At 41.3% G+C, this 27,307-nt stretch overlaps 1 protein-coding gene across 4 annotated transcripts; it reads left to right on the top strand.

Annotated features, from left to right (window-relative positions):
* Positions 1-27,307, top strand: LOC122555807 (adiponectin-like). 4 transcript variants are annotated; one of them, XM_087993731.1, is made up of 4 exons: positions 2,721-5,678; positions 11,523-11,526; positions 15,799-16,135; positions 26,187-27,307. In XM_087993731.1, exons 1-4 carry the CDS (start codon positions 5,584-5,586, stop codon positions 26,705-26,707), a joined length of 957 nt encoding a protein of 318 aa, XP_087849857.1. In that variant the 5' UTR covers positions 2,721-5,583; the 3' UTR covers positions 26,708-27,307. The 4 variants fall into 4 exon arrangements, with proteins under 4 accessions (XP_087849855.1, XP_087849857.1, XP_043557904.1 ...); XM_087993729.1 differs by lacking the exons at positions 2,721-5,678; positions 11,523-11,526 and adding an exon at positions 1-21; XM_043701969.2 differs by lacking the exon at positions 11,523-11,526 and having other exon boundaries at positions 3,767-5,690.

Raw genomic sequence — 27,307 nt, forward strand, 5'->3', positions numbered from 1 at the left:
CTCATTAAAAGGGATGGTCAGGTTAGTTGGTATTGAATTTTACCCGACTCTTGCAAAGAAGTAGTATCTGGTATTTTCCAACATTGTTTAATGTTGTGAGGTCTTCAGCGGGTGGGTTGGCAGGTGTTATGGGATTTCAAGAACTTGCTTCCCAAGCTCGGTAGGAGGCATGTACCCTGAGCTGGCAGGGAGAAGGAGTAAGAAGCACGGTTATAGTCAGCGGAGACTTGGCCTGAGGGAGTCAAAGGCCGAGTGAGTATAGCAAAGAATTTGTCTCCCACGTTCGGGGCAGAGAGGAAAAAAGGAGCTTTAACTGATCTTTAATGCAAGACTTAAACTCTTCAGAGCAAGAGACAAGTGGGAGAGGATAAAAGATGTTAGTCAAGAGGCTGTCGTGCTTTAACGTCAGAAGCAGTGACATTACAAATCACAATATGAAGGTAGTGTGGGGAAAGCAACTGATCAATGAGTAAGACTAGATAAGATTACTAGTCTTTATAGTTAAAGGGAACTTTTCAGTCGATGCTTAGTTCTCCAGTCTTTCACTTCTCTTTTTTTCTTAAAATAGTTTTAGTATACATTTGGTACAATTTTATTTAAGAAATTACAATAAATTGTATCGATCAGGGAAACTAGAGTGATTAAGTATAGCAGTAATGGCAGGATGGGTGATGTGCTATTACTGCAGTATGTGAGAGCTACTGTACATCAAGGTGATCCACAGAGAACATGCCTGTATAGTTATGGTTTGCAGTTTGAGGATCCAAGCTCAGGAGCTGGAGTCAGAGCTGCAAACATTGTGCCACATCAGGGAAGGAGAAAGTGACCTAGTCATTTTACTCCTGGAGTAAACTTTCCCCATTCCTGAAGAAGGGCTTATGCCCGAAACGTCGATTCTCCTGTTCCCTGGATGCTGCCTGACCTGCTGCGCTTTTCCAGCAACACATTTCCAGCTCTGATCTCCAGCATCTGTAGATCTCACTTTCTCCTCAAAGATTTTACTCCTGGAGCCCATCACACCCTTTAAAAACATGTAATTCAAATGTGGCCTGCGATCAAGGAAAGGAGGGTGTTTCTACAGGTGAGGCAGGTGTGAGGACCTGGCAGCAGGCTTCTGTATGAGGAGCCCTGGCCTCTGTACTGGTTGTATCACAGCAGGTAATGAAGGTTAGCAAGAGTCAGATTGATCTACTAGTTGCATGCATGGAACGCAATGAAAAAGATAAACTCTAGAAAGATGGTGCCTGTGACAGAATGAAGAAGGGGAAAACCAGTTATGGGTCATGAAGGATGTACTTCACCGGATCACGGGGGTTGTGGGAAGGGTAGCATCCAGCACGTTAACACCCTGATGAGGGCCCATGGATAAGTTGTCTATATCAAGATTGCAAACATCTTATTCCTGATATTCATTCACATTTCAGTATGTCCATGCCTGATGTTTGACCAAATTAACCCAGCAGCTAAATGACCATTGCTGAGGTTTCAAGGAGGAGGAGAAGAAGAAATGCCTAGTGACAGGACTGAGGCAAAGGGGGCTGCAGCTGTGGATGAAGAGGCAGCATCTGAATAGGTAACCAGGGTCTTCAGCACCTTCGAGCAGGGTCCTGGCTTTTGCCTGAAACGTCGATTTTGCTGAAGCTCCTCGATGCTGCCTGAATTGCTGTGCTCTTCCAGCACCATTGATCCAGAATCTGGTTTCCAGCATCTGCAGTCATTGTTTTTACCTCACTGAAGACATTACATCTACCTGCAGATGAGGGAAGCGAGTGCCAGAGACATCTTCACATGTCTGGGGAAGTTGTGACCTACATCTGCCACCTCCAGGTGGCAGAGCTGCAGGATGGTGCAATGCCAATGGTCCTGAAGATCAGAGGCATCGAATTTCTGAGTCACCAACTCCCTTCAAGCTTCTACCAGGGAAATGTGTGGCATCTCCCAATCAGCCGCCCACAAGTACAATTGGGGATTCACCGATTTGTCCTTCAAAGGAACCAGACAGTTAATGTGCCCAAAACATTCAATTTACAGTCGGTCAGTTATTTGCTACTAATTGTTCATTAATACATTCCCTTGGCACCAATACAGCTGTTTGGTTTCCTAGCTACAGCATCAGTATGGAGTTTTACAGAATTACATGAGGGCTGTGCTTATATGACATCGAGTTCAGCTTACCACAGCTATCCATCTGTTACAGAGGTTAGATAGGTTTAACTGCACTGATTGACACATGAAATCTAATCATTTAGGTTTTGCTTTCCAAAGGTCATGTTCCTCTCAGAGGGCAGCAGGCAATAACACCCACCGTGCATTTTCTCCTGCTGCACGTGATGTGCACGTGAGCATGTAAAGTGATCAACACCATGCCAAATTGTCTACAGGAAAACATAAATAGCCAATACCCTTAACATATTGAAAGTGACCATAGAGCTGTGGTACGCAGTGCAATATTGGTTTCAAGTGTTAAGTTGTCCAAAAGCTTAACACACCACGCACCTGATGTGATTTTAGTGTTGTTGGTCTTCCGACGCTACATTTTAGTGGCACCAGGGCAGCTGCAGTTAGTTTGAGGAAGCTTGCTGACTGCTTTAGTAGCTTGCCTCAGATGATTTTAGTGAGTGAGTATTTTCTGATGGTATGGGACTTGGAGGGCACCAGCCTGTTGGGTGACAATTGTATAGCTCCAGGTTCCTGGCAGAGGGACAGGTTCAATGTGTGCCATGTCTGGGTATTCTGAGATGACAATCCTTGAGTGCTTGTCTGTTGCTCTTCCTACCTTTCAGTTGACGATGGCACCACCATCACCCCTTGAGGGTATGTTGTGCCCAGAGATGGATCAGGGTCCTTTGGTCCCTTCTTGCTGAGCTTTGAATGAGCTTGAGAATTGGTATAAAGGCCCCTGCATATATCCATAAGATAGTGATGGTTCTGCTGGACCTGGCTCTCCACACAGTCATGTATTTGCAATAAGGAGCTATGACATGAGACAGGACTTGGACAGATCCCTCTGCCCTTCACTTCAGTCTGCACTTGATCTCTGGCACCTCTACCAGATGGTCTCCTGCTTGTCTCTGCATCTCCACCAACTCATTAATATCCAAGTCCAGAGGCTGATGACCTACACTAGGCTCTGCCTATTCTCCAGCAGTCCTTAAAGTATCAGTGAATGTCAACTGTTCCTTTCTATTCTAGTTGTGGGTCCTTGTCAGTGCAGTGCTCACCAGAACATGACCCCAAGCCTCCTTTAGATAGATTCTCCACCATGGAGAATGTCTCTAAACAGGTTGAGGGTGGCAAGAAAGGCCTTGTCATACCATCCTCTGAGATTCATATCTGCTCCTCTTCAAAAGAAAAAGAATTGAAAAATAAAATGGAACAGTGTGGAAACAGGCCAGTGAATGTGATTTTGAGTTCTAAGTTACTTATCATTTAATTCTCCAGGCCCATTCTGACCTCAGCCCCCTACTGTTTTAATTGAGTTCAACAAAAATACTTACTCATGAATAGATGCTCACTCACATTTGGCTTCAGTTTCACCAGACCAACTTAGCTCTTGACCTCATTGCACCATTGGTTCAAACAAGGACAAAAAAAGCTGAGTTCCAGAAGTGAGGGGTCAGGAACAGTTGATATCAAGGCTGATTTTCATTCAACGTGGCAGCATGGAACTCTGGCAAAATTACAGTAAATGGGAATCAGAGGAGAACTCTATGCTGTTTGGGGTCATACTATACAGAGGAAGGTGGTGATGGTTATTAGAGATCATTTCAGCTTCAGGATATTTCTGCTGGACTTCTTCAAGGAAGTATCTCGGCCTTAAACATTTTTAGTTGCTTCATTATTGACCTTTTCTCCAATATAAAGTCAGAAATGATGTTTCTGGATAATTGGATAATTTCCAGCACCACTCGCGACTCTACAAACCTATATTCAAATACAGCAAGACCCAGACAATATCCAGTGTTGGATTGACAAGTGGCATTCATGCAACACAAGTGTCAGGCAATGACCATCTCTGACAAGAGAGAATCTAACCATTGTCCTTTGGCATTATCACCACTCTCAACATCCTGAGGGTTACTACTGACCAGAAACTGAACTGGGCTAGCCATATAAATACTGTGGCCACAAGAGGAGGTAACAGGCTAAGTATCCTGGTGGCTAAGTATCCTGCAATCACCTCCTGACTGCACAAAGCCTGTCCAAGACACAAATCATGAATGTGGTGGAGTAGTTCCAATTTTCCTGGTCAAGTACAGCTCCACCAACATTCAAAAAGTTTAAGACCATCCAGGTCAAAGCAGCCTGCTTGATTGGCACCACATTGACAAACATTCACTCCCTCCACCGCTGATGCACATTAGTAGCAGTGTACACCTCAGAAATTCACCAAACTTCCTTTGACGGCATCCTACCATTTGAAAGGACAAGGCCAGCAGGTACATGGAAACACCATCACCTACAAGTTCATTTCTGAGGCACTCACTCATCATATCCCTTCAGTGTTGCTGGTTCAAATCCCAGAACTTCCTCCCTAAAGGCATTATGGTTCTACCTACACCAGATGGACTGCAGTGGTTCAGAAGGCAATTTTGCCCCCACACCTTCTGGATGAGCAATAAATACTGGCTCAGCCAGAGACACCAACCTCCCCAAATTAATTTTTTAAATGCTCTGACTGATTATTTTGTAATTTTCTAAATGTCCTGTTATTACCTCCTTAATGATAGATTCCAGCAAATAACAGTTGTTAGGCAAACTGGCCACACAGTCCCTGCTCTTTGATTCAGTACTTTCCTGAATAAAAGAGTTGAATTATTTCTAAAGCTTCCAATATTTTCTCAAGAAATGATCACCTTTCAAATGTGAGTTCTGATACTGTCTCTGCCTCTGCATTGAGCAAACCTTCACCCTCTCCCCTTACCCTCTCTCTTCTGTCCTTGCTAATAACAGGAAATAGATACCTTCCAATCACAATACATAATATGAACCAATCTACAAAAATATGTCTACAAAAAACAAACTTTTTAAGAATTTGAACAGAGCTGAAATCAATCTTTATAAATAAGCCATGCTTCTGTTCCGCAGAGAGTTCCTATTTTTATTTCTCAGCTGTAGAACCTCCATCTCTGAGCTGGTTCGACCTTATGTGGTAGATATAAATATAATTTTAAGATCTCATATCTAAATATAGTGGTGTAATGTGTCAGGCACTGTAACAACCAATAATGGTAAAAGGTTGGGTTTATTAGTGATGTTCTTGCTCCAAAAACCTTAACATTCACAAGTATTAAACTTGAAGTACAATCAAAATATTCACAGCAATACATTATTTTCTATAATGCTTTTAAAGTCAAAAGCTGCTGTGCAGTTGATTTACAAAACATTACTCGAGTGAACTTCATTCTGTCCAATTTGACAGCAATTTGGAAAACAAGTTTTTAAGAGTATTCTAGATGATGTATTTTAAATACTTTGCTAGCTTTCTCAGGCCTTCTGCCTATTAAAAAAAGAGACACAATTAATAGTGATCAAATTATCAGCTGCCAAATAGGATCTTAGTTCAGAGTGACAGACAATTCCATGTGGAGAAGCACTAGGGCAGCCAGATCATGTAACGTCAGCCTTGAATGCATTGCAAGGAGTCAACTCCGAGTGAAAGGAAAGGAAAGGACAACGTGAACTTACGGGTAACATTCAGCTTTTATGTCATTTTTTAAATGTCTCTATCCTGGGAAAATGTTTTGTGTTTTCATGAGAAAAATTGATTGAAATTGTAATACTTGCTCTGCATGGTTACTGAAATTATTATAATCTACAGCATTCACAGATATGTTAGTTAAACTTGCACCTTTTATACACTGTATAGAATAATCTATCTGTAAAACATTGCAAAATTTATCTTTTATAAATTTCAAACATTATAATTCTGCACTGTCAATTTGTCAGACAATTTCATCAATAAGAAAGGCACAATTGGTAATCTGTGGCATTGCATCACATCTGTTGAAATATCTGTGGAAAGTTTATTACACACTGTTAAATTAAAGTAAATGTAAGAGCAATTTTTTTGAGTTAATTGGAGGTTGGCTAATTGCTAATACATATTCTGGACTAAAGTATTCACTTCAGTAGCATTTGTCTATTATTAGTCAAGATTCAATTACACAAGGAACGTTTGGTGTCTGCAAGATTCACTTGTGAGAAGAATTTGAACACTTTAATTGAGAGAAAAAGTGCAAAATGAAGACATGTAAGAGATCTGCCAGTACTGTTTGCAATGTATTAACATTTTGGGATTGGTTGATACTTGCTACTTCTTAAGGTTGATTGTACAGTAAGAGAATGTAGCCAGAATAACTGAGAGGTTATTCAGCTTGGGAATCACCCAGGATAGCCTTACACTTTCATTAATGCAGAGGGAGATCAAATGGAATTGATTTCCAACTAGTGAAAGAAGCTTTGCATTTGGAAAACTGATGTCTGGAGAGTTTACATCACATGCATATCTTTTGACACAAATATTAAATTTAATTAAAAGCTGAAATGATTGCGAGAAGAATGTAATGTAGGCAATGTCAACTGATCAGAGATTTTTGCACAGTTTACCCAGCAGCCACTGGATAGGCAGTTAAATTTACTCTTGGGATTTTGCCAGTCCACTGGAGATGGAGTAGGATGCAGGAGTGGTTGGAAAATGGCTGCACAAGGACTTGGAAAGGAAGCTTATCCTATTTACTCTGCCACAATATATTCCCAAAGGCATAAATGGCAACAGTGGGGGATTTCCACTCACTCAAGGCAGGGCAGCCAATTAACATAATTTAAAGGCCAAGCCATAGCCATTTATCCCACTGGCATTTTGCCAGCAGTGGCACATTGCCTTACTCTGTGGAGAGGCCCCTAGCTACATGGATTTGGCCTGCTGGTTGCTTCCTAGAGTGGAGGAAGAAAGCTGAGTTTATAAAGGTTCCATGTCTCAAGGAAGGAAGCCCTTGGGAGCAACAGCCTCCTCTGCAGCTCTCCTGCTCTGATGTCACCCCTGAACGGGGTTACCTACTCAAACACTGGAGCCTCAATGTGGAGGTAACCTGTCCTTCTGCCTGCAGCATCAACAGTGGCCACCACTATTGGTTTTGTTGCTGAGTTTATAGAGCTGCTGGTCCAGACAGTTAACTATCCTCAATGGGATAAGGGTCCTGGCTGCTGCCAAGAAGATTGCCACCACATTCCCAGTGCCAGGAACATTGTCACATACTCTTGGTGTCAGTGGATCACTATACTTCCAATGCCAGGTAGATTGCCGATCTGCTCACAGTGCCCAATCCTACTGTCTCTTCTAGGGGCTCAAGATGCACATTGAGTCTGGGCACTGGGGGATTATTTTGTGGTAGTAAACTCTCGCTCATGCCTTCAGCTTTACTGATCATGTGAGAAAGGCACCCAGCAGTTATTAACCTGATTCTTCTCTGATGTTAGCATTGCAGGCTTAGATTAAATCAACTTGGCCTGATTGCAATCCTAACCATGAGCCTGAGAAGGGAGAGGTCCACTAACCCCACCCTTGATTTGTCTGAGTACCAGGGACTTCATTTTAACCACTGTTTTCTTGCCTTGCAACATTACAACCAGCTGCTAGGTCCTGCTGGCTCTGAGCAGGTTACTGGCTAGGAGCATGTGAACGAGCTCCCAAAAGTAAAATTAATCTGGCTTCATAATACCAGGTGGCTTTGGTAGGAGGGATGCAACACCATATGCCCTGTTCTCTTCATGTCACACATGGGAGTGCCACCACCAGCCAATTCCCCTTCAAGCCACTCACCATCCTGACTTGGAAATGTATCGTTGTTCCTTCACTGCCGGTGGGTTAAAATCCTGAATTCCCTCCCTAATGCGCATTGTGGGTCAATCCATAGCACAGACACTGCAGCGGCTCAAGGCAGCAGTTGACCACCACCTTCTCAAGGGTAATTAGGGCTGGCAATAAGTGCTGGCCCAGCCAGTAATGCCCATGTGTGAATATATGTTTATATATACTTTTAAAAATCGGAGTTTAATCTATTGCTGGAATTTTATTAAAACAAAAGTTGGTGGAGTTCATTTACCGTTGGATTTCTGGTAGTTTTTATAAACAGGTGGCCTTCTGATATTACTCCATATCATTAGTTGTGTTAATGCTGATACGAAGATTAAATACGTCTATTAGCTGTAGTGCCTGGCATTCAACTTTTCGTTAAGCAATCTTCCCAAGGGCCCCTCTATCTTTATCTACATTCCGTACTCTGCTCCACATTGTTGGCAGCAATTTTACATTCTTCCTTGCTCCGACTTGGCAATGACACTGGCACAACGGATTAAACCATCCTCAATGGATTCGGGACAGTGTAGGCTTGCCTCCTGAATTAGGAGTTGAGACTTCAAGTCCTCAATCAGGAGTTTTAATCACCACTTAGATTGAGAAAATTATCAATATTGATGCAGTGTTGAAAGCCCATTCTTTTGATATAACATTAAACTAATCAATGTAACATTAATGAATCAATGTAACAATTCCAAGATAGCATACAAATCAGAGCAGCAAGTTCACTTTGAGATTGAAGCAACATTCCTACCACAACTAGGGGCAATGAAAATGACAGTTAACTAGGTGTTTAATTGATTGCAGTATGTAAAATACTAACTCTATTTCCTTACAGAATAACCAATCAGTACAATTAAAACAGTCCTGATATTTACCAAGGTGGGTTTTGGAATAGTGTGAGGGGTTAAACCCAATGGTTCTACTCACCAGAAGATAGAGAATGAGAAGGCATAGACTGAAAATAGTATGCAAAAGAAGCAAAAACAATGTGGGAAAATTAGTTTTTCACACAGTGTGTAATTAGAATGCACTGCTTAGAAACATGATGGAGGCAGATTTAAGCAAGGAATTCAAGAGGCTGTTAGATGACAATTTACATAGAACCATATGAAGGGTTATGTGGAGGAAGCAGGAACATGGAATCAAGTCACAATGCTCATTCAAAGAGCTGGTGCAGTCACAATGGGCTGAATGATCTCCTTCTGCATTGTAACAATTCCATGAAGGATGGATTGCTCAGATGCCATGAAGATTTCACCCCACGGATGTCCTTTTTTTCAGATTCACTGCCCAAATGTGAACAGATTTTCTCCAGAAACGTTCACGTTATGAATCAGTTGGGTTTGGAGTTGAGAGTCACCATTGTAGCTATCGGGGAGGCAAGGGTGAATACAACATGTTTAAGGGTGGTTCAGCATTGAACACGATGGCTGGAGATTCATGAGGTAGCAGAGAGATTCACTGGAGGCTTGGAGACTGGGAGAGAGGGGAGTAGAATTGATGATCATGGTGGTATTGTGAAAGAAGGGCATTAGTGACCGTGGTGGGGCAGAATCAGGAGTCTGGGGAAAGGGAGAGGGACACCAATAAGAGATTGAGTGATCACAGTGAGATGGAGGATTGTGAAAGTGTAGGTGGTGTTCAATGTTTTTGTTCTACTGACCCCTGAGGAAACACTTCTGTTTCTCCTGGTGTACAAACTGTGCTACAAAGGCATTTAGCTAATGAATTTAGCCCTTCTTGAATATGATAGGTTTCCTGAGCCTTGGGAAACTGGGCTAGTAATTAAAAAGATACAGCCAAAGGAAGACATTGTTATGGACCAGGCCATACCTCCTCAAAACATTTCAAGGTATCCCAGATCCTAACTTTTCTAGTTATTTTAAGCAGGCGTAAGTGGATATTCCATGAGTGATGCTGTTGGCCCAATCACTCAGTTTTCAACAAAATAGAATTTGTTTATACAAGAACAAAAAATAACAGAATGTAGAATAACATGACTTATCTGAAAACCCAAAAGTCTCTATTGCAACTTAATGATGCTGTTCCAAATATTTAAACATCCCCATAAACATCCCCCCCGCCCAAAAAAAAGGTAAAAACAAACACAGGTTTTTATAGGAGAGATGTCAGAGAGAGACAGGATCAGCATGGAACTGCTTCTTTGGGTCCCCAGCAGCTTTTCTGGGTTCCCAGCTAAGACTTAACCAGCAGCTATTAAAAAAAACAGCTTGCTAAAACCAAACCAAACCAAACCCTGAACTGGGGGAACTGGTCACTTCCCTTTCATTGTACATGTGTTTTAAAAAAACTCTTGAAAGCTTTCTCAAGTAGATAGTTTCAGATATATTGGAACCTCTACCTTTCTGACCCCTCTGAAAAATATCTAACAACAACATAACCTCGTTATAGGAGTAGCATTGTCACAATGTGCAGCATCATTCAAAGGTTTTATTGATTAAACTGACTCCAGATATGGATTGATCAGTTCCCACATCTCAGCTCTCTTAAAGCAAGAGGGATGGACTGGAGGTGTTAGGTTGCTTGTTTCTGATTTTTCACCTTTAAGTTTCTGATTTTTCACCACAAACGCATCCATTTTCTGGTGTTAAAATTATCCTTATTGCATATCAAGAGATATTTTAAACAGTTATGAGAACCTGCTACATTACCACAAGCCTTTCTTTTGGCTTATTTAGTGTTCAATTAAAGCTTCCTCAGCATATTTTAATAATTCTCCGCCCCTGTTTTGTTTTCTATTGAATTGTTTTCTGATGATAGTTTCAGAACACATCTTTTCCTATGTAAAAGAGGCAAGATTTGCATTTATATTGTAACTTGCATGAATTCAGAGAATTTCAAAGCACAATATATAGCTAATGAAGTACTTCAGCAGTGTAGTTTCTGTTGCTAGATCAGAAATGTGGCAGTCAATTTGCATACAATAACGGTAAGATCATGTTTTTGTGTTGCCAACAGAGAGATAAATATTGACCAGGGCACTTGGAATAACTCACCTGTTCTTCAAAACGGTAGCACAAGAACTTTTATGTCAATCCGAGAGGGTAGCATGGACCTCTGTTTAGTGTGAACATGAACGACAGCCTCTTATTCAGTGCAGCACTCCCTCAATACTGCTCTGTTGTGATCATACCTTGCACTGCAACTTGAACGCACAGCCTTCTGACTATGTCATACAGCATGGAAACAGATCCGAAAGTGCAAAGTGAGCTATAGGTGATACCAAAATCTTTAAACTTTAAAATGTGTGGCCACTAACTTCTGATACTGTGTATCCGGTCCAAACTTCCTCAATTGATCTCCTGTTGATGAACTGGTAATGATACGTGTATGCAATTCAATAGAATGTTCCTCTTCTATACCATCACCAGTTGTCTCTCTCTAATAAAAGAGCAACCCTGTGGTCCAGTAGGACTATGGTGATTTTATTTAGTCAATGGTCTAAGAGTCACCTCCTAAGCTTGAGGCAGTTATGGTACTGTAGACTGTAGACTGGGATTTTCCTCTTCAGTGCCAATTTTCCCTTGTGTGCAGTAAGGTGGGATTTCAAGTAAGTGTCCAACCTACTGATGATCCTGAAGGATTACCCTGAATAGTTCTTAATTAAATGCTTTAGGTGGGCCCCCAGCAATGGAGGAAGCCTTGTGAATGCAAAATCAACTTTCTGTCATACAAGAACTTAAAGAAGGGGCACTGAACTTCAGTGTGGCATGTTGACAGGGAAGTGGAATTCAAATGCCCCTTTGTTATTGAACAATTACCTATTGATTGGTAACTGACTGCTCTAGCAATGTCACTGGTATCCTGTTATAGATTTTTAACATATTGACTTTACATCCACCAATTTTGGTTCCCTACTATATATGACAAGACTTTTCAGACATACACGACAAAGTGCTTTATTAATTTTGTGTTTCGTAGAATCATTCTTTATGCTTGGCAGTACAAGTGACAGAAAGTGTGACGCATAAATCACTTGCTCACACTATTGACACATAATGGCACATTAATTTAGTTAGCACATTTAACCAGGGTGAAAATGGGCAGAAATGTTTTAAACAATTTTCCACAACCGCCCATCAGAATCCCATTAGGAGCTCCACTGGTCTTCAGAGGAAAATTCCACCTCACTCATTCCACTGAATATCTTATAGACTTTATGAAACATTCTCACATCAACCAATCAATTAGTCTTTTCTGTTCGGTTTTGTTTTAATAAAGTAGGACAATTCCATTTTTTACCACTGGTACAGTAATAAATATTTGCCTGAATATAAAATAGTCGAAAATTTTTGAAGTGAGTCAGAAATTAAACCTGTTAGCCTCCTAAGTGTACAGGTAAAGTAACCTGTGTCTTGGACTCATTGGACTTACTGACGTCTGAGGATACATTGAGGAGATTAGGTCTTTACTCCATTAGACCATAAGACATAGGAGTGCATGTAGAGCCATTCGGTCCATCGAGTCCACTCTGCCATTTAGTCATTGTTGATGGGCATTTCAACTCCATTTACCCGCCTTGAAGACATTTAACGTCCCGGCCTCCACTGCATTCTGTGGCAATGAATTCCACAGGCCCGCCCGGCCACTCTCTGGCTGAAGAAATGTCTCCTCATTTCCATTCTAAATTGACCCCCTATAATTCTAAGGCAATGCCTCACGGGTCCTGGTCTCCCCACCTAATGGAAACAACTTCCCAGCGTCCACCTTTTCTAAGCCATGCTTTACCTTGTAAGTTTCTATTAGATCTCCCCTCAACTTTCTAAACTCTAATGAATTCACAACTTTACAGTTGTGAAGAATGAAAAATGATCTCATTGAAATTTACAAAATTCTTATAAATGTATTCTAGGGTGGATGTAGATTGAATGTTTCCCTAACTGAGTGGTGTAGATCCAGGGAATATGATCTTGGAATAAGGATAAGCCATTGAAGGCGGAGATTAGGAGAAATATTTTTCACTCAGAGGATATTCTCTACCCCAGAGGGTTGTGGAAGCTCAATCACTGAGCTGGTTCAAGACAGAGGTTGTTAGGCTTCTGTTCACAGATGTCATGAAGAGGTATAGAGACAGTCTGGGAATATTGCACTGAGGAATGATCAGCCATGATCTAACTGAGTGACATAGCATGCACAACAGGTTGAATGGCCTCTTCCAATCCTATGTTTCTATTTCTTGTTTCTGAATTATAAACAGTCCCATTGCCAATTCACTAATAATGTAGCAAGCACACAGAATGCTGGAAAAATTCAGCAAGTCTGCAGTATCTGTGGAGAGAGAAACAGAGTTAACATTTTCAGTTCTAAAAGAAAGTCTGTTCTGAAGAATAATCATATCAAATTTGAAACATTAACCACAGATGCTGCCAGTCCTGAGTTTCTCCAGCATTCTCTGTGCTTTTGTCAAATTTTCAGCATCCGCAATATTTGTCTTCAATCAAAATGTACATCCTTAAAGACATTTAACCATTTCATTTAAACAGGACTAATCAACATTTATTTAGCAAGAATAATCCACATAATTTGACTCACTGAATGAGAAAAGGAGGTGAAGAAGTCAACGTGTCAGGAAGACTTCTCCACCTTCTGATATTGGCAGGCTTGCTGTGTTCCTCCAGCCTCCTGTTGTCTACTTTGAATTTCAACATCTGCAGTATTTTTGTCTTTAACATTATTGTCAAGTCAGCAAAAACATTAATTTGCATGCAGTCATTTCATTTGTATTTTCATATCCCTTCATGGCCTTGAACAGGAAAATGATGGCAGGGAGTGAGGATGCAGACAGCTCAATCTCCTTCTCCCGCTGCCTGCAAGAACAGGCTAGTTAGTAGCTCATCCATTAAAAAGAGCTCCAATTCTGCAGGTCACACACTAGGAAGGACAAGAAGGCATTGGAGATGATACAGAAGAGATGGATGTACAGACAGCTCTTCTATAACACAATGGTTGCATTCTTATGCAACCCTATGTTATAAAATATCATGCTTTAGAAACAGCACTTAAAGTGTTGGCGATGTAACCATGTTACAGCCAACACACGTTTTAAAAGTTTGCACTTTAGAAACAGCATCTCTAATTCATCAATCACATCACAGCAAATTCCCATTGACGAAATGTGCGTTATAGCAGAATGACCTGTGCCAGAATGTCTGAGGGATGAGAGATTGCAGTTACATGGATAAGCTGGAGAAATTGGGTTTGTCTTTTGAGAACAGACAAGCTTTAGAAGAGGTGTTTAAAATCATAAAGAGTTTACAAAGAGTAAAAAGGACCAACCTGTTTCCAATGCATGAAGTGCCAACAATCAGAGAGTAGTGATTTATGGTGATTGGCAAAAGAACTAAGATGGCATGAGGAATTTCTTTTTTATGCAACAAATGCACAGGATTTGGAAGGTACTGCCTGACAGGCTGGTGAGAACAAGTTCTAATAACAGTGTTCAAAAAGGGAATCAAATAAATATTTGAAGGCAAAAGCTTTCAACTTTACAAAAAAGATGTAGAAAAGAGCCAGAAAGTCGGACTAACTGCATGATATTTTGAAAGTGTTCATAGGCCTGAATGATCTTCTGTGCTTTGTTGTTTGTTGATTCTAAAAAAGATTTTGCAGACTGACTGCGATATAAATCTTCTTTGCAAATCAGCATTGATTTATATTTTTCTTTATAGTTTCCTTCAAGACAGTGTGTTCTATTACCGAGAATGTCAATAACTTACATTAAGTGAAAAATCACACAACACCAGGTTATAGACCAACAGGTTTAATTGGAAGCACTCTAGCTTTCGGAGCGACGCACCTTCATCAGGTGATTGTGAAGGGCTCGATCGTAACACAGAATTTATAGCAAAAATTTGCAGGGTGATGTAACTGAAATTATACATTGAAAAATTGATTGTCTGTTAAGCCTTTCATCTGTTAGAATACAGTGATAGTTTCACTTCTTTCATGTGTAAATCACAAAACCCTTTTTTTTAAAGTTGCATTCTCGGGTTAGCTGTTAACAATGGTGATAGCTAGACAATGTGTTGAAGGTGTTAACCCCCTGTGTTCTCTGTCTATGCCATGATGTTTAGATTGATTCTAATCTAAAAAGTGAGATAACAGAGTTTTACATAAATTCATGCAGTTTTTGAGCTCAGAGTTCTACATGAATGTATGCAGATTTTGAGCAAAGTGCAATGTAACTCTGCAAGTACAAATTCACCACACAAAATATATGTGTGCATGTGGTTCTTTGTCTGTCTTTGTGCGTGTGTCTGTCTGGGGTGGGGGTTGTGAGTGTGAGAAAGTGTGTGTGTGTGTAGTGAGTGCAGAGTGTCTTAAGTCTGTGAGGGGGTGTATGTGTGAGTGCGGGAGTGTGTGTGTGTCTATAAGGGTGTGTGTGGGTGTCTGTGTGCACGTCTGTGTGTATCTGTGTCCGTGTGTATGTGAGTGTGTGTGTGTGTGTAAGAATATCTGTGTGTGTGTGTAGTGCAATGGTGATCATCTGTAATGTGACATGAACCCAAGATCCCGGTTGAGGCCCTCCCTATGGGTATCGAACTTAGCTATCAGCTATCCCGAAGTCCACCTTGGAGGATGGTCACCCGAAGGTCCAAAGCTGAATGTCCTGGACCACTGAAGTGTTCCCCAACTGGGAGGGAACCCTCCTGTCTGTTGATTGTTGTGCGGTGCCCATTCATCCGTTGTCGTAGCCTTTGCTCGGTTTCCCCAATGTACCATGCCTCCAGGCATCCTTGCCTGCAACGTATAAGATAGACAACGTTGGCTGAGTCACATGAGTACCTGCCATGTACAAGGTGGGAGGTGTTCCCACGTGTAATGACCTGGTGTTGTGTGATTTTTAACTTTGTACACCCCAGTCCAACACCGGCATCTCCAAATCATCACATTAAGTGTTTATGTATCTTCTGTAGGTAACTTGGATCAGAGCTTCATCATTCACAGTGAAAATGTTATTTAAACAACTCTTCTGGCTGGTGGCTTTGGTTGGGCTCGGGCACTTTGATGAAACAACTGTGGAACCGGATGACACCGAAGCTGAACTTATCACTGAGACAAGCGAAGTTGAACCTATCACTGAAATAAGCGAACCTGAAGCTCCAGAAACCACTCCACAAGAATCGCCCAAAATAATTCATGGCTGCCCAAACTGGATGGCAGGAATACCTGGCAGTCCTGGACATAATGGCTTTCCTGGTAAACCAGGCAGAGATGGTCGTGATGGTGCAAAAGGAGAAAAAGGGGAAACAGGTAAAATGCAATACTTCAAAATGGATTTTAATAACCTGTTGATATTACTGGAAATCGGCATTGCAAAAACATTTGAAAAACTGATAAGAATTATTTTATTCTGTTTCAGGTTTTGCACTGAGAATTATTTTGCATTTGCATTGTAGTTCCATTTAATCTTGAAATCTGTACATTTTGGTTTTTGAATTAATTGCACAGAGTGTGGCTTGATCTTACCACTTCTGCAGTGCCAAGTTAGAAGTTTGCTTCTTCAATGTAACAGACATGTAAGTCACTGAGTGGGTAATGTGGGTTACCCCAATGGATTATTTTCATGCTTCCTATTGATGAGTCTTTAGTGATGGAATTCATCCTCTGTGAATTAAACCTTCATGCCCCAGTCTTATTCAGAACATCCAGCACTTTCTCTGTCACAGTAATGACTATGTTGGTGCTAGTCATTGGTATCTATATCATCTAAATGATTTGATTGATTACCGTTCCAATTTCCACATCTCTCCCAAATTTATATGGTTCATTTCTGACTTTCCACACCCTACACTTCTCCCTGTTGCATCATAACCACTCTCCCTTTTGCAATAGTCATCTATTATAATTGCATTAGTTCCTTCTACCCACTTTCCTTAAAGATTACACCCATTGCTCTAAAGATCCCCATTTCTATCACATTTACTCTAAATGCTGTATTTGCCTGTGTGGCTTATTAACACAACAGGTGGAATATCCAACCATTGGCTAATAAGGGGAAAGGTCAATGGTGACAGAAAGAAAGAACAAACATTTTAGATTAGATTAGATTACTTACAGTGTGGAAACAGGTCCTTCGGCCCAACAAGTCCACACCGCCCCGCCGAAGCGCAACCCACCCATACCCTACATTTACCCTGTTCCTAACACTACGGGCAATTTAGCATGGCCAATTCACCTGACCTGCACATCTTTGGACTGTGGGAGGAAACCGGAGCATCCGGAGGAAACCCACGCAGACACGGGGAGAACGTGCAAACTTCACACAGTCTGAGGTAGGAATTGAACCCGGGTCTCTGGCGCTGTGAGGCAGCAGTGCTAACCACTGTGCCACCGTGGTATTTTCCCATATGAACACTGTTGGCACCTTGTAGTATTTACCACTTGTACCAGTATGCTGTATTGGGTTGCTTGAGATAGTTCAGTGCCACCAATCATCAGTTTACCTTGATTTGACTTGGGCCTACCTAGTGATTGGTACATTACTATACAGTATTTGCAGAAGAGGCATTATTCTTGGATAATGTTTATTGAATAATAGCAATAATTACCACTACATTTGGTCAGACATAATTACCAGTTCCTTAAGAAGCTGGAACATGCACATGTATTCCTTCAGATGATTCGGAGTCTGTGTGGGTGGAGGTGAGGAACCACAAAGGCAAAAAAACCATAATGGAAGTTATGTACAGACGTCTGAACAGTGGTCAGGTCCAGGGGTGCAAGATGTACTGGGAAATAGATAGGGCATGTCAGAAAGGCAAGGTCACGGTGACCATGGGGGACTTCAATATGCAGGTGGACTGGGTGAATAATGTTGAGATTAGAGTAGTGCTGGAAAAGCACAGCAGGTCAGGCTGCATCCGAGGAGCAGGAAAATCGATGTTTCAGGCAGGAGACCTTCATCTGTAAAGGATGCTGCCTGACCTGCTGTGCTTTTCCAGCACCACTCTAATCTTGACTCTAATCTCCAGCATCTGCAATCCTCACTTTTGCCTGGGTGAATAATGTTGCTGGTGGATACAAAGAAAGGGAATTCATGGAATGCTTACAGGATGGCATTATAGAACAGCTTATGATGAAGCCCACAAGGGAGCAGGCTATTCTGGACTCAGTGCTATATAATGAGCCAGACGTTATAAAAGGTCTTAAAGTAAGGGAAGACTTAGGACATAGCGATCATAATTTGGTAGAGTTCAGTCTGCAGTTTGAAAGAGAGAAGGCCAAATCAAATGTAATGGTGTTACACTTAAATAAAGATAATTACATGGGCATGAGAGAGGAACTGATGAAAATCGAATGGAATCAGAGCCAAGCAGGGAAGACAGTAGAGCAACAATGGCAGGAGTTTCTGGATGTAATTGAGTATACAGTGCAGAGGTTCATTCCAAAGAAAAGAAAGATTATCTAGGGGAGATTAGACAGTCATGGCTGACAAAGGAAGTCAGGAAATGTATCAAAGATAAAGAGAGAGCCTATAAAGTGGCCTAGAGAACTGGGAAATCAGAAGATTGGGAAGACGACAAAAACAAACAGAGGATAACAAAGAGAGAAATAAAGAAGGAGAGAATCAAATATGAAGATAGATTAGCCAGTAATTTTAGAAATGGTAGTAAAAGTTTCTTTCAATACACAAGGAACAAACAAGAGACAAACATAGACATTGGGCCACTCCAAACTGATGCAAGAAGGCTAGTGCTAGGAGATAAGGAAATAGCTGAAGAACTTAATAAGTACTTTGCATCAGTCTTCACAATGCAAGCCAGGAGTAATATCCCAACAATTAAGGAGAGTCAAGGGGCAGAGTTGAGTACGGTAGCCATTATAAAAGAGAAATTGCTAGAAAAGCTGAAAAGTCTAAAAATTGATAAATATCCTGGCCCAAATGGGCTATATCCTAGAGTTCTGAGAGAGGTGCCTGAGGAAATAGCAAAGGCATTGGTTGTAATTTTTCAAAAATCACTGGAGTCAGGGAAAGTTCCAGATGATTAGAAAATCACTGTTGTAACCCCCTTGTTCAAGAAAGGATCAAAACAAAAGATGGAAAATTATAGGCTGATTGGTCTAACCTCAGTTGTTGGCAAAATTCTAGAATTCAATGTTAAGAATGAGATTTCTAAATTCTTGGAAGTGCAGGGTCAGTTAGAACAAGTCAGCATGGATTTAGTAAGTTAAAAATCACACAACACCAGGTTATAGTCCAACAGGTTTAATTGGAAGCACACTAGCTTTCGGAGCGACGCTCCTTCATCACCTGATGAAGGAGCGTTGCTCCGAAAGCTAGTGTGCTTCCAATTAAGCCTGTTGGACTATAACCTGGTGTTGTGTGATTTTTAACTTTGTACACCCCAGTCCAACACCGGCATCTCCGAATCATGGATTTAGTAAGGAGAGGTCATACCTGACAAACCTGTTAGAATTCTTTGAAGAGGTAACAAGTAGGTTAGATCAGGGAAACCCAATGGATATTAACTATGTAGACATTCAAAAGGCTTTTGATAAGGTGCCTCATGGCAGTTCGAGGTGAGCTACTGGCATGGATTGAGGATTGGATGTCTGACAGAAGGCAGAGAGTTGGGATAAAAAGTTTTTTTTTCAGAATGGCAGCCAGTGACAAGTGGTGTCCCACAGGGTTCAGTGTTGGGGCCACAGCTGTTCACTTTATGTATTAATGATCTGCATGAAGGGACTGGGAGCATTCTGGCAAAGTTCACCAATGATACAAAGTTAAGTGGATAAGCAGGTAGTACTGAGGAGGTGGGGAAGCTGCAGGAAGATTTAGATAGTTTAGGAGAGTGGTCCAGGAAATGGCTGATGAAATTCAACGTGAGCAAATGTGAGGTCTCGCACTTTGGAAAAAAGAATACAGGCATTGACCATTTTCTAAATGGTGAGAAAATTCATAAACCCAATGTACAAAGGGATCTGGGAGTGCTAGTCCAGGATTCTCGAAAGGTTAACTTGCAGGTTGAGTCCATGATTAAGAAAACGAATGTAATGTTGTCGTTTATCTCAAGAGGGTTGAAATATAAAAGCAGTGATGTGCTTCTGAGACTTTATAAAGCTCTAGTAAGGCCCCATTTAGAACATTGTGTCTAATTTTGGGCCCCACCCCTCAGGAAGGACATACTGGCACTGGAGCATGTCCAGCGGAGATTCACAGGATGATCCCTGGAATGGTAGGCCTAACATATGATGAATGGTTGAGGATCCTAGGATTGTATTCATTTGAATTTAGGAGGTTGAGGAGCGATCTAATAGAAACTTACAAGATAATGCATGGCTTAGAAAGGGTGGACATTGGGAAATTGTTTCCATCAGAGAGGGAGACTAGAACCCGTGGGCACTGCCTTCGAATTAGAGGGGGTCAATTTAGAACAGAAATGAGGAGATATTTCTTCAGCCAGAGAGTGGAGGGCCTGTGGAATTCATTGCCATGGAGTGCAGTGGAGGCTGAGATGTTAAATGTCTTCAAGGCAGAGATTGATAAATTCTTGATCTCACAAGGAATTAAGGGCTATGGGGAGAGTGCCAGAAAGTGGCGTTGAAATGCCTATCAGCCATGATTAAATGGTGGAGTGGATTCGATGGGCCAAATGGCTTTACTTCCACTCCTATGTTTTATGGTCTTATGGTCTTCTCAAAGCCAGAATGGGATTCCACATCTCCACCAACAGTAGAATGGGTGGATCCAATGTAACATCAACATTAACCCCTTCAGAATTATCACATTATACAAAAGTAATGTAGACCTAGGTTTTACAGCAGTAATAAAAGCAAAAATCAATATTTATTTTCATTACTTTTCTGAAATCAACAGTAACTTTTGGAACACATATGTGAAGTCAAACAGCAAAGTCTAGACATACACTTTTCCACCGGGTGCCCAATTGAAGACCCCTGTCAACAGTCAATCCAAATCCACTAAACTGATTAGCACTAATCCTTTAATACTGTTAATCTTACCCTCCCCCTCACTGTTTTGATCACACAGCACTGCCCTTTGATGTGAAGGGCAGTGTTTGTCACTGGCCACCCGGGTGTTTTCCTATCTTCCTGGTGGTGGAATTCGAATAAAGATTTGTGAAAAAAAAATACTGTTAATCTTGCTGTTAAAATAAAATCCTTGGAGAAGTTACAACCTGTTGAATGTGGTGTAGTTTGACTTTTAATAGTGTACTGCATTCATAATTACAGCTGAGCAGCCCAGAGGCACTAAAAGTCTAATTTATATATTTGTCAAATATCAAACTTCCATATTATGATAGCAATCCCACATACTCTTAAAATAATTAATTACTTTAATCATATGTATATAGTTCAAACTTCATTTCACTCTGCAAAATATCAAACAATGAAAAATGCATGTTACTCCCATGTGTGTTGTCTTTGAGAATACTTCAATATGATTAGCTCTTTACTGTTTCAGGACAACACAGTGGCTGGACACCAGCGATCCACTTGGACATGATGCCAAATGGAAACTAGGCAGAAACTAGGCTGATACCCACAACCACAGTCGACAATGTATGCACATTAATCTGGAAATGTGCATGTGGGAGAAAGGGAGGGGAGAGCAGTGGGAAAAAGAGTGGGGTGGGGGGGGGGGGGTGGAGAAGGAAGGGAGAGGGGAGGAGAGATGCCCTGAAAGAGGGGAGAAAGGGAATGGGGAGAAGTGGAGGGGAGAGGTGCAGAGGAAAGCAGGGTAGGAGAGAAGGAGGTTGGAAGATGGAAGAGGAAGGAAGGGGGATGGTGGCAGAAGAGGAGAGGTGGAAGAATGGGAGGTAGTGAGAAAGAGAGGGAAGAAGGGGAAAAAGGGGACATGCAAGGGTTAAGGGAAATAAGGGAGGGCAACAGGGTGAGTCAGAGGTGGATGGAGAGGAGGGCATAAAAGGAAGGTGAAGGGAGGGGAGAAGGGGCAAGGTGGAAGGGGTGAATTGGAAGAGGAAGCAGGAGAGTGAGGAGAGAAGGGGCAGGAAGACAGAGTATGAGGAGAAGGGAATGAAAATCTCCTACGGGAGATCAAAACTCAGTTACTTCAATAAATCTCTCTCTTTGAGTATGATCCATTGCAATGACAACTATCTTCTCCCATTTAAAATAACGAGAGTAGATCTGTGTAAATACATTTTGTCTATAACATGTTTTTGAATTGAACTGCTGATTGTGATTTGCTCCATTAACTTTTCCAGGTAGAAGTTTACTTTTCCTAGACAATGTGATGAAAGGATTTTACGTCTGACACCTCTGCATACCATAAAAATCCTTTTTGATGTTCTACTATGTATAAGAGTGGTGTACAGTTGTGATTGGATTCCTTATAATAGCTGACTCCAAAAAACTTAAATAGATTCTCATACTTTTACTATCATGGCTCACCAGATTATTGCATCGCCTAACATAGCCCTGAGAACTGCTGACCATTAGGTGCCAGGCCTAGTTCTTTTATAGTTTATGCTGAGCTTATTTGGACAGCATCTATTTGTTTCAGTAACCTAGACCTGAAAATACACTTAATTCCAGAACAGGCCTCCTAGTTGCTGTTCAGCAGCACCTCTTGGAAATTGCACATCTATGGCCATGGGTTTGGCTTACTCACCCATCATTAGAACATAGAACATAGAAGATTGCATTGCAGTACAGGCCATTTGGCCCTCGATGTTGCATCAAACTGTGGATCCAACCTGAATCTATCCTACACTATTCCATTTTCATCCATATGTTTATCCAATGACCATTTAAATGCCCTTAAAGTTGGCATGGCTAATGCAGTTGTAGGCAGTGCGTTCCATGCCCCTACTACTCTCTGAATAAAGAAACTACCTCTGACATCAGTCCTATATCTATTACCACTCAATTTAAAGCTATGACCCCTCATGCTAGCAATCACCATCCGAGGAAAAAAGCTCTCACTGTCCACCCTATCTAACCCTCTGATTATCTTATATGTCTTAGTTAAGTTACGTCTCAATTTTGTTCTCTCTAACAAAAACAGCCTCAGGTCCCTCAGCCTTTTCTCATAAGACCTTCCCTCCATACCAGGCAACATCCTAGTAAATCTCCTCTGAACCCTTTCCAAAGCTTCCACATCTTTCCTATAATGCAGTGACCAGAACCGTATGCAATACTCCAAGTGCGGCTGCACCAGAGTTTTGTATAGCTGCAACATGACCTCATGGCTCCGAAACTCAATCCCTCCACCAATAAAAGCTAACACACTGTGTGGGAACTTTCAGGGATCTATGTACATGGACACCAAGATCTCTCTGCTCATCTACACTACCAAGAATCTTACCCTTAGCCTAGTACTCTTTATTTCTGTTGCTCCTTCCAAAGTGAAGCACCTCACACTTTCTAGCATTAAACTCCATTTGCCACCTCTCAGCCCAATTTTGTAGTTTACCTATGTCCTTCTGTAACTTGCAACATCCTTCGGCACTATCCACAACTCAACCAACCTTAGCGTCATCCGCAAATTTACTAACCCATCCTTCTACGTCATCATCCAGGTTATTTATAAAAATTACAAACAACAGTGGCCACAAAACAGATCCTTGCAGTACAACTCTAGTAACTGAATTCCAGGATGAACATTTCCCATTAAACACCACCCTCTGTCTTCTTTCAGCTAGCCAACTTCTGATCCCAAACACTAAATCACCCTCAATCCCAAGCCTCTGTATTTTGTGCAATAGCCTACTGTGGGGAACCTTATCAAACGCCTTACTGAAATCCATATACACCACATCAACCACTTTATCCTCATCTACTTGTTTGGTCACCATCTCAAAGAACTCAATAAGGTTTGTGAGGCACGACCTACCCTTCGCAAAACTGTGCTGGCTATCCCTAATCAACTTAATCGTCTCTAGATGATCATAAATCCTATCATTTATAAATTTTCCAACACTTTACCCACAACCGAAATAAGGCTGACTGGTCTATAATTACCAGGGCTGTCTCTACTCCCCTTCTTGAACAAGGGGACAACATTTGCTATCCGCCAGTCTTCTGGCACTATTCCTGTAGACAATGACAACATAAAGATCAAAGCCAAAGGCTCTGCATTATCCTCCCTGGCTTCCCACACAATCCTAGGATAAATAGGGGACTGACCTATTTTCACACTTTCCAGAATTGCTCACACCTCCCCCTTGCGAACATCAATCCCATCTAGTGGTAGCCTGTGTCTCAGTATTCTCCTCGACAAGATTGTCCTTTTCCAATGTGAATGCTGACAAAAAATATTCATTTAGCTCTTCCCTATCTCCTTGGACTTCTCTCACAACTCCCCACTACTATCCTTGATTGGCCCTAATCTTTCTCTTGTCATTCTTTTATTCCTGATATACCTATAGAATGCCTTAGAGTTTTTCTTGATTCTACCTGCCAATGACTTCTCATATCCCAGCTGGCTCTTCTTAACTCCCTCTTTGGGTCTTTCTTGGCTAACTTGCGAATGTCAAGTGCCTTAACTAAGCCTTCACATCTCATCCTAACATAAGCCACCTTTTTCCTCTTGACAAGAGATTCAACTTCTTTAGTAAACCACAGCTCCCTCACTTGACCATTTTCTCCCTGCCTGACAGATACCTACTTATCAAGGACATGTAGTACCTGTTCCTTGAATAATGTCCACATTTCAGTTGTGCCCATCCCTTGCAGTTTCCTTTCCTATCTTATGCATCCTAAATCTTGCCTAATCACATCATAATTGCCTTTCCCCCAGCAATAACTCTTGCCCTGCATTATATACCTATTCCTTTTCACCGCTGAAGTAAACACAACTGAATTGTGGTCACTATCACCAAAGTGCTCACCTACCTCCAAATCTAACACCTGGCCGGGTTCATTACCCAGTACCAAATTCAATGTGGTCTCGCCTCTTATTGGCATGTCTACATACTGTGTCAGGAAATTATCCTGCGCATATTGCACAAAAATTGACCCATCTAAAGCACTCGAAATATAGTATTTCCAGTCAATGTTTGGAAAGTTAAAGACCCCCATTACAACTACCCTGTCACTCTTGCTCCTATCCAGAATTATCTTTGCTATCCTTTCTTCTCCATCTCTGGAACTGTTTGAAGACCTATAGAAAACTCCCAACAGAGTGAACACTCCTTTACGGTTTCTAATCTCAGCCCACACTACCTTAGTAGACAAGTCTTCAAATGTCCTTTCTGTAACCATAATACTGTCCTTGACTAACAATGTCACATCTCCCCCTGTTTTACTATCTTCTCTGTTTTTACTGAAACATCCAAATCCCGCAACCTGCAACAATCATTTCTGTCCCTGCTCTATCCAGGTCTCCGAAATGGCCACAACATCGAAGTCCCAGGTGCCAACCCATGCTGCAAGTTTACCCACCTTATTCCGGATGCTCCTGGCGTTGAAGTTGACTCACTTCAAACCCCCTTCTTGCTTGCCGGTGAATTCTTGCAACCTTGAAACCAGATTTCTGATCTTACTACTCTCAATCTTCTGGACACTGGAACTACAATTTAGGTTCCCATCCCCCTGCTGAATTAGTTTAAACCCTCCCGAATAGCATCAGCAAATCTTCCCCCCACTCAAGGATGTTGGTACACCTCTGGTTTCAGGTGTAGACCATCCTGTTTGTACAGGTCCCACCTACCTCAGAATCAGCCCCAATCATCCAGGTATCCAAAACCCTCCCTTCTGCACCATCCCTGTAGCCACGTGTTCGACTCTTCTCTCTCCCTATTCCTCACCTCGCTATGTTGTGGTATGGGTAAAAACCAGAGATAACAACTCTGTTTGTTCTAGCACTAAGCTTCCACCCTAGCTCCCTGAATTTCTGCTTTAAATCCCCATCTCTCTTCCTACCTATGTCGTTAGTACCCATATGGACCACAACTTGGAGCTGTTCCCCCTACCCCTCAAAGATCCCAAAAACACAATCCAAGACATTACGAAGCCTGGCACTTGGGAAGCAACACACCAACCGTGAGTCTCTCTAGTTCCCACAGATCCTCTTATCTATCTTCCTAACTATGCAGTCCCCAGTGACTAATGCTCTGCTCCACTTCTCCCTTCCCTTCTGACTAACACTGTGCCAGAGACCTGTACCCCATGATTAACTAACAGACTCTTGTCAAAACGCAACCATATCCCAACCTAACCATCAAGTAGCAGAGATTAAGTAGAGCTGCATAATCACTTGGTAATTTGGTAAAAACATATCACCTTTAATGTAAAAGGAGTTGAAATTAATAGTATGCAACTGCATAAATTGTGGAGCATAGTGGACTTCATTTTACTTTCTCTTTTGTTTTAGGATTGCCAGGAGCAAAGGGTGATGAAGGCCAGCCTGGGGAACCAGGTGTGGATGGAGAACAGGGGCTTCCTGGCCTGCCAGGACACAAAGGAGAAAAGGGAGACAGTGGTTATTATTACCGCTCAGCATTCAGTGTGGGACTGACCACAAGAAATCCTGTCCCAAACATCCCCATCAAATTCTCCAAAATCTTTTACAATGATCAAAAACACTACAACGAAGAGACTGGCAAATTCAGCTGTCCATATTCAGGGGTGTATTTCTTTTCATATCACATTACTGTTTATACTAAGGATGTCAAGGTTGGCCTGTACAAAAACAACAAGGTTATAATTTTTACTTATGATCAATTTCAGAATAATAATGTAGACCAAGCTGGAGGTTCTGTTGCAGTACATTTGGATGAGGGGGATGAAGTGTGGTTACAAGTTTATGGAGACAATACATTTAATGGGATTTATGCTGACAACAATAATGATTCCACGTTTACAGGATTCCTTCTGTATCCAGACTTGCATTAAATAACTTTTATCACAACACTCTGAATCCCATATCAGAACCTGTAAACACATTATGTTAGGTTTGTCACGAATGATGATTTCTTCCAATTACGAGCTGATAACACTAACCAGATAGCAAATAGTAGTTAAACAATTTGCTTGTTATGGATCAGTAATCTCCATAATTATGTTCTATAAACAGTTTTCATATTTCCCTATAAGATTGTCAATGAATAACTGAATAAATCAGACATTTAAATATGTGTTTTTTAATCAGTCAATTCTGTGCATGATGTTACAAACTGAGTTTTAGCTGTGTATCATTAGCACAGTATAAGTGGTAACATGAACTGTAAGGCAGTCACATTTCAGGGATTATTACATATATGTACAGTAAAGATGGAAACTGCAGCTGTATTTCATCTATTAATAGACATCGTTGTAATGTTAACTATGACTAAAAGACATTAAATATTCAAGATGGTCCTGTCTCACACTATGAATTTACCTCAGGATTTCATTTTAATACTTACTGAATTGGTCACGGTCAGTGAACATTTTGAAGTTTTATGAAATAATGAACTGTAATAAAAAATTGTGTTTGTGTTATCCACTACTTTA

Source organism: Chiloscyllium plagiosum, unplaced genomic scaffold (genome assembly GCF_037043375.1).
Source record: "Chiloscyllium plagiosum isolate Xiang-an unplaced genomic scaffold, Cpla_swu_hap1 HiC_scaffold_13, whole genome shotgun sequence".
NCBI classification, from domain to species: Eukaryota; Metazoa; Chordata; class Chondrichthyes; order Orectolobiformes; family Hemiscylliidae; genus Chiloscyllium; species Chiloscyllium plagiosum.

Excerpts from the sequence above, each read along its gene's own strand:
- LOC122555807 (XM_087993731.1), top strand. The coding sequence starts at position 5,584 with ATGTGGAGAAGCACTAGGGCAGCCAGATCATGTAACGTCAGCCTTGAA. Across the intron at positions 16,136-26,186 it reads AGGAGAAAAAGGGGAAACAG|GATTGCCAGGAGCAAAGGGT; the intron begins GTAAAATGCAAT and ends CTTTTGTTTTAG.